Source organism: Podarcis gaigeae, assembly GCF_964106915.1.
Source record: "Podarcis gaigeae genome assembly, chromosome: 6".
Taxonomy (NCBI): Eukaryota; Metazoa; Chordata; class Lepidosauria; order Squamata; family Lacertidae; genus Podarcis; species Podarcis gaigeae.
The window spans coordinates 48,069,187-48,080,118 of NC_139682.1; the positions used below are offsets into that span (position 1 = coordinate 48,069,187).

Consider the following 10,932-nt stretch of genomic DNA (forward strand, 5'->3'; position numbering starts at 1 on the left):
CCTTACTGCTTTGGGGCCTCAGTCCAGTATACCTCAAGGAGCGTCTCCACCCCCCCAGTTCTGCCCGGACACTGAGGTCCAGCGCCGAGGGCCTTCTGGTGGTTCCCTCGCTGCAAGAAGCCAAGTTACAGGGAACCAGGCAGAGGGCCTTCTCAGTAGTGGCACCCGCCCTGTGGAACGCCCTCCCACCAGATGTCAAAGAGAAAAGTAACTACCAAACTTTTAGAAGATATCTAAAGGCAGCCCTGTTTAGGGAAGCTTTTAATGTTTAATAGGTTATTGTATTTTAGTGTTTTGTTGGAAGCCGCCCAGAGTGGCTGGGGAAACCCAGCCAGATGGGTGGGGTATAAATAATAATAAATTATTATTATTATTATTATTATTATTATTATTATTATGGCGGGGATGGAGCAGTGGCGTAGCGTGGGGTGTGCAGGGGGGGCCGGCCGCACCGGGCGCAACATCTGGGGGTTAGGGTTAGGGGGCGCAAATTACCTGCCTTGCCCCGGGTGCTGACAACCCATGCTACGCCACTGGGATGGAGATGGGTTGCGGGTGGGGAGAGACGAAGCCTTCCCCAGGACGGAGCCACCTCTGCCGCCTGCCCTCAAGGCGAAACGGGTGAGCCCAAGTGGACACGCCGCGCCCACGGTGGCCCTTTCCCTTTCAGCTCCCCCCGAGAGACCCGCCCCGTGGCCTGGGCTCCGCCTCCCTCCCCGACAGGTGTGCGTCGCCACCGGCAGCAAGCCGCGCCCTGCCCGCTCCTTTCCCCGCCTGTAACAACAGCCCAAGGCGGAAGCGTTCTGCAATGTCAGGCGCCCCGGCGAGCGCGGAGCGGCGCGCCCTGCGCTGGCTGCGGCGGGGCTGCGGGGTCCTGGCGCACCTCGCCGCGCTGGGCACCACCGCGCTGCTGCTGCTGCTCTCCAGGCCCGGCACCAGTGAGTTGACTCTCCCTCCCGCTTCCATTCCCAAGGCAAAGTAACGGGACGAAGGGGGCGGGGAAGGGCACCGGTTCCTCTACTTGCCCAGGATGCGCCTTGGAAGACGTGCGCCACGGCCACGTTTTTAGGGTACCCAAATTGCTGGACCGGGTGGCTCGCTTTCGCAAGGTTAAGTGGCTCTTGCGCTGGAGCTTCCGCTCCCTGCGTTTTCTCCATGGTTAGGCCTGCTCTGAGTCGACCCACTGAAAGTAATGGGCAGAGTTGAAAGCTTTAGGTTCCCCAGGCTACACACAGGAGGGATTCTACGATCTTTGCAAGAAGGAGAGGTCGATGATTGATGTAAAAATGAGCGGACTGCAAGTGATGTGACAGCGTGGTTGAAGGGATGTTAACAAGGCGACTACACACACAGGCAGGAGACCTGCCACTATCACCACCGAAACAGCATTAAGCAAATGTGCACACAGCATTGGCTTGGTTGTAGTAGCAGTTTAGCCAGATGTCCTTGCTCCATTTGCAGTTTCACACTTGTGAATGGACAGACAACCCCCAGACACAATTATTGTGCAACCTACATTTGAATAATTCTAAATGGAACATTGTCTAAGTAGTTCACCTGAAACACTAATCCCGACCAAGCTTGCTTCAAGATATCCCTGTCAGTTTCTGCAATGAGCTCAAAAACTGTTGGATTAAAGATCTTACACCCTTGTATAAGCCACTTTGTGGAGCTACTTAAATGTTATTAACCTATGTAATAATAATAATTAATAATAATAATAATAATAATAATAATAATAATAATAATATAAAAAACAGTTTGGTGTATGTAAAATTGTGCAGCCCCCATATTGATTTACATGTGCAGCAACAGTGGGCATCTTTTCACTGATTATTGTGTGTCTGTGCTAAGCTGAAGCCATTTATGGTAAGGGTACCAGACATCCCCGTTTCCTGGGGACAGTCCCCAGATTTATAAATCAGTTCCCTGACAAAATCCATCTATTTAGTAGGAAGTTGAAAAGTGTCTCCGGATTCACTGAAAAAAATCTGGTAACCTTAATTTATGGCCTCTGAATGCTCCATCTTTCCCCCAAGGAGCTCAAGGTGGCATACATGACTCTCCATATTAACCTTGCAACAACCCTGGTTGGTTACACTGACATACAGTGACTGGCCCAAGGCCATCCAGTGAGCTTCATGACTGAGTGATTGGGGCTAGAACCCCAGTCTCCTAGGTCTTAGTCCAGCATTCTAACCATTACATCACAGTGGCTCATATACACGCAGGAAAAAGGCATGTGCTTAACTGTTTCATATGACAATATACACATGTCCTTTCCTACATGGAAATACAGGAGTTCATAATATTTTGAGGTGGATACAACAGCTAGTTGGGGCTTTGTATTGTAAGAGGGCAAGGATATCCATGTTCTGGCTCTCTAAATTCCAAGACTGTAACCTCGTGAAAGGTATTGGACTTAAGCTTTTAACTGAGCAATTCAGTCCCATTTACTTCAATAGGAAGCCAAAATTCTGGGCGTACTGGGCATAATTTCCCAGCTTGCTACTCTGTCTGGCCCATTTTCATAGTGCAGTACAGCTACTCAAGCTTGTTCCCATATATTTTAACATAGCATTATATTCTGCCTAGTTTTCTGCAATCATTTAAATGCTATAGCTGCCTTTTGTAATTTATTAATAGCCAGTGTGGGTGTTTTTGCGAGTCCTTTCTAGTGAAGTCTGGAATGGTTTTTTATCTTCCGTTCTGGCTGCTGGAAGTCTTATTTTAGAACATGACAGCTCTATAGTACATAATGGATGTTTCTTATTTCAGAATCCAGCAGCTTCAGTGAACTTTATAGGGCAGACACACCAGATCTCTGCAGGCTCTTGTTTTTGAAATTTTGATCCGGCAGTCCTATTGTGTCTGTCTGTGTTAACATAGTTTGGCATTTTTTTTAGGTTTGAGCTTTTTATACATGCTTTTAATAACTGGGCATGAGTCAACCACAGCTAAGCACTTTGAAATGGAGAGCTTCCATTGGAATTAAGCACATGCACAAGTCTTCCACTAAAATCAACAAGGCAATTAATATGCAATTACAATCTGATTCCTACTGAGTTTGAGTGGTTCAAGCTGTATCTTAGGAGGATTGGGTGGTATTCAACTAAGTTTTTTATTCAGAGCACTGCTATTACAATCAATGGACCTAACTTAGCCATGTTTATTAATTTCAGTGGGTTTACTCTGGGTAAAACTTGGTTGAATATCACCCCTTGTTTCTCCTGAGCTAAAAAGGAATAGCTGAGGCCTGCCCATTGGGAAAGTCTTTTCCTCCTTCCAGCTTTTAAATTAGAACATCTTCTTTCTAACCCTAGTCTTAATAGAACAGGAACATGAGGGGAAAATCCACCTACAGTACTATAGTTTCGTATGGTTGGAGAAGTCTTTGTATGTTCACTGGACTTTTTAAGAAGCCCTCCACTTCTGCCATAGAATCCCTGACTGTTGCAAAGGATGCTTCAAATTAAAAGTTCATTTTGTGTTCCCTTGTGGTTGCTTATAGCAGGGGGAGATCAGTAGCGGTGGCCATCGTGGGCAAGCTGCCTATCAGGGAAGTTTGTTTGCCGCTACAGGTACTGAATTTTTATTGAGGTGAGTCTGATAAGTCAATATCAGGTTGGTCCAAGCTATGGCAAACACCGCCTCATCTGAAACTCTTGCAAGAAGCATTAACGAGAGTTCCTTCCACATGCCATATGTTTGGAAAACTTGCAGTGTTGAGCAATATACATGGATAGTGGTTATGATAGATCAGACTTCCTAGCTTGAAGGGGCTGCTGCAATCAAATCTGTTGATGAAGTCATGTTTGTTTTTGGACTGGAACACAGTTTCGGCTAAGCATTTTCTCTCTTTCTTATAGGTTTGTTTTCCTGGCACCCTGCATTCATGTCAATAGCAGTAAGTTGCTTCCTGCTTATTCAGTACATCAGAGGAATGTTGTCTGTTTTTGCCTAGGGAGAATACAGCAGAAAGCCTAGAGATGTGTACACACACTAATCTTTTAGAGAGGTGGAAGGGCTTCTGTCCTCCTTTTGCAGCTAACAATACACACATTAATTTCCCCCTCTAGTGAGCCTTTCAGATAAACCTGTTTTTGCAGTGCCTTGGGAGGTACTTGCTAAAATCCAAAATGCTCTCCAGAAGCTCTGCCAGCACTTCTAAACGGACATGTGTTTTCGTTGTGGCTATATTTCAAGCACGTTTGCGATAATGGCTCCAATAGGACTCTCTTACACATGCTTAGTGGGGTTTTCTTTAAGGCGGAGATGGGGAATCTGTGACCCTCCAGATGTTGCTGGACTTCCATCATTCCTGGCCAGTGACCCTGCTGACTATTGGGAGGCTACATGTTCCCCATCCTTGTGGTTTTTCCCCACACTTTTACAATGACATACTATGGCCAGCATCATTCTCCTTGTCACATCACCCCAACCCCCTAAGCCTTTTCACTTCTGACCTTGAGTCACTTTTCCCCTTCATGTGCTTCTTGGGTATGTGCTAAGTAAACCATTATGTCACAGGATTGTGTTGAGCTATCAAGCTATCAAACAGAATAAAGGTAAGTTGGGGAGGTTATTGTTCTTGCAATAACATTTCTTTTTGTCCTATCCTATTCTTTTTATCTGCTGTAGCGGATTGGTGTTTGTGCTTCTTTTAAGAAAGAAAAAACTCTGCAAAGCTTTCTGTATGCTATTTCAATATTTAATAATAATAATATTAACAACAACAACAATAATAATAAGCATGTGCCTTCTACTGCTAAAGAGGGGACATCTCCAGAGATGCATCTCCTCTGACAAAAGGAGCAAATTGCCTGCCAAAGATTTTCTTCCCCTTCCCCACAGCATTACATATGTACAAGTGGTGACACCACTAGACAGAAACTGCTCCCACTCTCCTGAAAAAGTGATTAGCTGTTTGTAACCTAAGATTGCACTTGCCATTTCCCTAGCAGATAGTCTCTGTACTCATAATACTGAACTATATTCTAGCAGATTATTGTGTTTAATTTGTGCATTATTTTTTTACAAGCCACCTTGGAGGTTTCTTGGGAACTGAAAGATGGGATTAAAATGGTCTCATAAATAAACCCCAGACTGGAACCATTCTAGAGTCTTGGCAGCTAGTCTGTTGCACGCACTTGCAATAAATAACTTTTCTTTTGTTGCAAAATGGCACTTCCTAGCTTGGCCCCTTGAATCTTTCTTCAGCAGTTATGCTGCATCTGAAGAGTCAAATATGCCTATCACTGCCAAGAATGAAAGTGCTGCCCTATATCAAAGCTTCTCTGTGAACATCTTGCTCTCAGCCAGGAGCCAATAACGTTTGGATTTCAAATAAAGGCCACAACATCTTACATTATGCAGCTTTTTAAAGAAGCTGTGGATTGGTAAGGCAGGTCAGTATGATAGTGACCTGTTCTTTTGATTCAGCACTAAAGTGTGTACCAAGAAGTAAAGAGAAAGTGTCCTGGGGAAAAAACGGATTCTTTCCCCACCCTGTGGGATGTCCACAAATCTCAAGAGCAAAGCTAGATGTGTAGGGCTGCACACTTCATGCAGATCCCCCAGCCATCTAATTCAGGCATGTAGAGGAGCATGGCTGAAATCCCACCATGACTGTAGACAGTGCTGTGAGTGCATACGCAAAGGATTAATGTTATGTGCTAGCAATGCCTTTACAGAGCTGTTGCCATAAAGCTGTACTTCCCAGTGTTCAGGGAGCTGTGATAGTTAATCCAAATTAAAACTGCTTTTAAGCATACACTATAGATGTACCGGTACATCTCATTTCTCTGTTCTTCCTCTGCTGGAGGAAAATGGCTTATTCCACTGCAGGGCCACTGTGCAAATAGCAACAGATAGGTAGTTTCAGTGGCAGGTTGACCATATGTTTTCTTTAAAAAGGATGCAGCCAATATATGCTGGACTTGGCATCTTAACCAATCCTAGGATCTTTCTATTATCATTATCATTAGAAGTGGTCATAACAGGTGGAGCAGTAGCAGAGCCCAAAATGGTCCAGCAAGTTCAGAACCAGCACCAGGCTTTGGAGTGCCAATGGGAGGATGCCCTTGGAGAGCCCACCTCCTCCTGGTCACTGCCAGTCCTGCCCGTTTGCTTAGCCTCTCCCTTTGGACCCAATCTGCACAACCACCCCAGGAGAGGATGCATAGTAAGAGAAGGATGTTGCTGGTAGGTGAACCAGCAGGGACAGCAAGGAGGAGGAGGAGAACCACCTGGGCCAGGAAACTTCAGGGTCAGCAGCATTCCTCTGCACAAGGATGTCAGCCTCAGCAGATGCCCAGTGGTGCTAACCTCCCAATGCCAACCCTGTGCAGCTCTTCTTGGTATGTTATAAGCCACCCTAGATAACACCAACTCATGAGACCCGTTTATGTACTTGGCAGAAGAGCTCGCCCTGCCACACCAGACCGTGTCAATTCAGGTTGCAAATGAGAAGTGTGTTCTGAATGCTCTTGAAAAATGAACAGCCCTCCCCATCATCAACACCCATACCTGGATATAGGAAAAACAACATGCAGGGGAGAAGGCTGGGCTGAATACTTTCCCCTGAGCTGCTAGTCATAAGTGTACAGGGAGTTTACTAACTATTGGAGCATTGCAAGTATGCATTATTTGACACTTGGCTGCCCTGAGTGGTGAATGAATGAAAGGTGTAGGGTATAGCTCCACTTTTAACTTAAAAACCAGCCAATCTGCAGTCTGAAGTGGTGCCAATTAGGAAGAGGCTTACTGCCTGCTATGACTAAGTACATAACTGGTTCCAAAGCTTTGGCTGTGCTTCGGTGCTTATTGTTTTGATGATTATTTGATTGGGAAGGTGACTCGGGCTCCACTGCTAGGTTGCTAATGGGTTCTTGTATTCCCAGTTCTGCCTGTGCCTGACGGAAGCCATCCTGATCTTCTCGCCAGAGGGCCTCCTCTTCTGCTCCTGCTCCCACAAAATGAAAGTGCAGCTGCACTGGACTGCCCAGACGCTGGCGCTTGTGGCAGCCACACTGGGCTTGGCTTTCATTGTCTCCAGCAAGAACCGGAGTGAGCTTCCACACCTGGTCTCCTGGCACAGTGTTCTGGGCCTCCTGACTCTCCTGGCAGCTTGTGGGCAGGTCTTGTGTGGATTCTGCCTTCGCTTTCCTCGGCTGCTGAGGATCTCGTCCGTGGGTCGCCTCCGGCTCATCCACATGACGTACGGACTGATAGTTTATCTGCTAGCTACCTTCACTGTGGCCCTGGGCATTTATTCTGACTGGTTTCAGGCCCAGATTAAAGGGGTGGCTTGGTACTTCTGCCTGGGGTTGCCTTTCTGTCCTGCTTTGGTTATTGTGAAACAGATTACTAGAACTCGTAAGAAGAGACAGTACATTTGAGTCTTGGATCCCATCAGAACCCACCGGAATCAATATCTCATCCCCATTGTTTTCTCCTATCCTTAGTATTTATAACAGCTGAATTTAGCCTCTGTTGACACCTGATTCTGTGTTTTGTGTGCTGCACCGTGTTTTGTCAAAGTGACGTTTTGTTTTGTTTTAGGTCAAGTACATGCTAATACTAGTACTCCAACATTCTGGAAATATGCTGATTCAATTTTCCAGCTCATTGATCAGGTAGACTCAAGTGCTTGGCTGAGCCTCATGCTTGAATCTAGGGTGCTTTTCCAGAAAACAGAATCAACAACTTGCTGCCTGCATGTTTCCAGTAGGACTTCATGACTACTGTGTCTTCGAAAATAGTTGCATAGAAACAATGGGGTTGCTTTTGAGCAATGTTTCATAGTTTCTTAGATTCTGAAATGCTTCAGTAATTAGATGTGTGGCCACCCACAAGCTAGGAACTTCATGAGTTATACTCACCTGGTTTCTGTGCCTCTGGAATTGTTCTTCCCTCACCTGTCCAACACCTGTGCTCTCCTCATGGTGCTTCACTCCCCCACCAGTTCCTTCTTTATTTTTAGAATCATAGAATTGTAGAGTTGGAAGGGACACCATGGGTCACCTAGTCCATCATCATCATCATCATCATCATCATCATCATATACACCACCTTTTCTTTTGTGTGTGTGTGTGTGGGGGGGAGTTTCAAAGTCTGGGAGCAGCCACTGGGAAGACCATCTTTTGTGTCCCTACGAAGTTTGTCCTGGAGGGTGATGGGACCAGGAGAAGGGCCTCCTCCAAAGATCTCAAAACCCAGCCAGGCTCCCAGAGTGGCTTATATATTATCCATTAAAACAAGACAGCCCCTGACTCGACGCTGCCTTGCAGGCTTACAATCTTAAAAAAAAAATGCTATGCCACACAAGGCAAAAAGGATGTGGAAGGAAAGGGGCAGGGAATCAAACTCAGGCACCAGTTCTTAAAATGACTAGCTGGCGTCATTCAAGACTAGGAGGTGCCTAGGGGTCTTTCAGCAGAGCTGATGGAACGAGCTTTGCCTCCCATCACTCCCACTGATGACTCAACATGAGAGCGCTCTTAGACCTTGTTGCTTAAGCAGCTGAAGCAGCAGATAGCTTGGACCTCAGCTGGGTAGGGCTTTACAGGTCATATCCCACACATTGAACTGTCCCTGGAAGCAGACCCACCTTATTTCTGTGATTGTAAGTTGTTTCAAATTGTTTTAAAGTTTTAATTGTAACCTGCCCTGGAACCTAAGGGTAATGGCTGGGTTCTTGTTATTCTTAAGGAATGATGTGTGTCCGTGTGTTATAGAAGTTAGAGGTCACTGCTTCACTGGAACACGAAAGAGCAGGGTTAAGTGGTTAGCCCAAAATCAGTTAGTGAATCAATAGAGAAAGTGGAAATATTTTGAATACCTCTAAGCATGTGCAGGGCAGCCTTCTCCTGCTGGGAATTGAGAAGAGGCACAGACTGGCTGCATGGATTAGTGGCAGAGCACATTATGAGTGTGCAGAAGGCCCAGGTTTGTTCCCTGGCTTCTACACATAAAGGGATCAGGCAACAAATCACAGAATCATAGAGTTGGAAGAGACCATGAGGGTCTTCTAGCCAACCCCCCTGCAAATGCAGGAATCTTTTGCCCAATGAGCTCACAACCCTGTGATTAAGAGTCTCATGCTCTACTGACTGAGCTTCTGCCCAAGACCCTGGAAAGCTGATGTCAGTCAGAGTAGATAAACAACAACAACAAACCTATGGTTACGTGAAACATACTCAATAGACACACAAGACGTAAGCGGCTGTATTTTTGAATAAATAAGGTACAGTGGTACCTCTGGTTACATAATACGTTCCGGAAGTCCGTTCTTAACCTGAAACTGTTCTTAACCTGAAGCATCACTTTAGCTAATGGGGCCTCATGCTGCCGCCGCGCGATTTCTGTTCTCAACCTGAAGCAAAGTTCTTAACCCGAGGTACTATTTCTGGGTTAGCGGAGTCTGTAACCTGAAGCGTAAGTAACCCAAGGTACCACTGTATACTATTCATTGTATCAAATTGTAGATTTCAATGGAAGTCTCATAAAGTTCAACGAAAAAAGCAGAAGACCCAGTGGATCAGTTCATTCTCTAGTCAGTTCATGCATAAGGTCCCTACATGTATAAGTATCTATTCCACCTGCCTGTTCTTAGAGTCCAATAATAAACATGAAGGGTTGTTACAGTTCCACAGAATCCTTTCACAGAGTCTAAGACAAGGATTTCCGGAATAAGCTAGTCTGAGCTGGAGCTAGCTGGACAAATAAGCTGACTTGGTAGAAGGCAACTTCCTTTATTCCTGTACTTACAGCAATGGCATATCTCACACTTGGCTTAATGTACCACCTCTGTTGATAGTGAGCTACATAGAGAGAAAACATGCATTCTCTTCTCTGGTGAACAACAACCCTCCCTCCCCACCTCCCTCCCCACCCCATTTGCTTCCATCACAAAATTTCCACAATTTTCTATTTCTTGTAATAACTAAGCTCTCCCTCAAAAGTAGCACCTAGCCTGTGCTGAATACCCATTGCTCAACACTGAACATCAATTTCCTGCTCTCCAAATATTCATGTTGTTGATAAACTAGATTTCTTACCTGCCCTTCAGGTGCTTTTGCCTGGCTAGAATGTGCCTTTGAATGGTGGCAGTGCCCCTTGCTTTCCTGAATGCAGAGATGGGATGGTGTTAGTGCAGAAACCCTGTTGTTCGCATAGCTGGAATGTAGTCTATTGTACAAAGTTGCATTGGTAGGTTGACCAGCTTTTGGACCAATCAAATCTGTTGGACCCGCCCACCATTAGCATGTGGCCACCAGAAAGTGGTCCATGAGGCAAAGCAGTCCTTTGGGTGAATAGGCTTCCTTATCCCAAGTGTGCAGTTTAGCTAACAGAATCTATAATAGCCTCTGCTTCTGTCTTGGGGTCGGTTAAGAAAATTCCCCAGCGGTCGGTTAGACAAATTCTGGAGCTGCATAGTTTTCCTCCATGGCTCAGAAATGTTGTTGAGATTTCCCCTCTGATCACTAGTGCCTTTCAAAGGCCTTGGAGTTTTTGCTACACTCTACATAAGCAGCTATTGCTACCCAGGCTACAGCCTGTGCTGTCACATGTGGCACAATATCTTTTTTCATTTAAAGGAACTATTGGTAGGGTGCTACTTTCTTAGGTTTCTTGACCTGACTCACAGGTAAGCAGCTGGAACTAGGCTTTTATGGAAGACAATCTTACTCGGCTACGAGTGATCGCCAAAGAAGAAGAAGAATTAGAATTCATGGTTGAGGCTTGGGAATACACACTTGCTGCCAGAATTTGCAGTTTGGGGAATTCTTTGTGGTAGAATTGGACTAAGTAAGTACAATTTTGAAGCCAGGAAGAAACCTTTACTAGGGTGGTCTTCATCATGCAGCAGGTTTCCCAATGAGAAACTGGTGGTTTGAATAAGAAGCTGTGTGGAAACAGCAACAAGCA

The 10,932-nt window shown here is 45.5% G+C and overlaps 1 protein-coding gene across 1 annotated transcript; it reads left to right on the forward strand.

The window, feature by feature from the left end:
- Positions 1 to 808: 808 nt before the first annotated feature.
- CYB561D1 (cytochrome b561 family member D1) lies at positions 809 to 7,487 on the forward strand (the record flags this gene model as incomplete). Its single annotated transcript, XM_083745246.1, has 3 exons — positions 809 to 938; positions 3,870 to 3,907; positions 6,903 to 7,487. 3 exons carry the CDS (start codon positions 809 to 811, stop codon positions 7,398 to 7,400), a joined length of 666 nt encoding a protein of 221 aa, XP_083601372.1. The 3' UTR covers positions 7,401 to 7,487.
- Between the last annotated feature and the right edge of the window lie 3,445 nt (positions 7,488 to 10,932).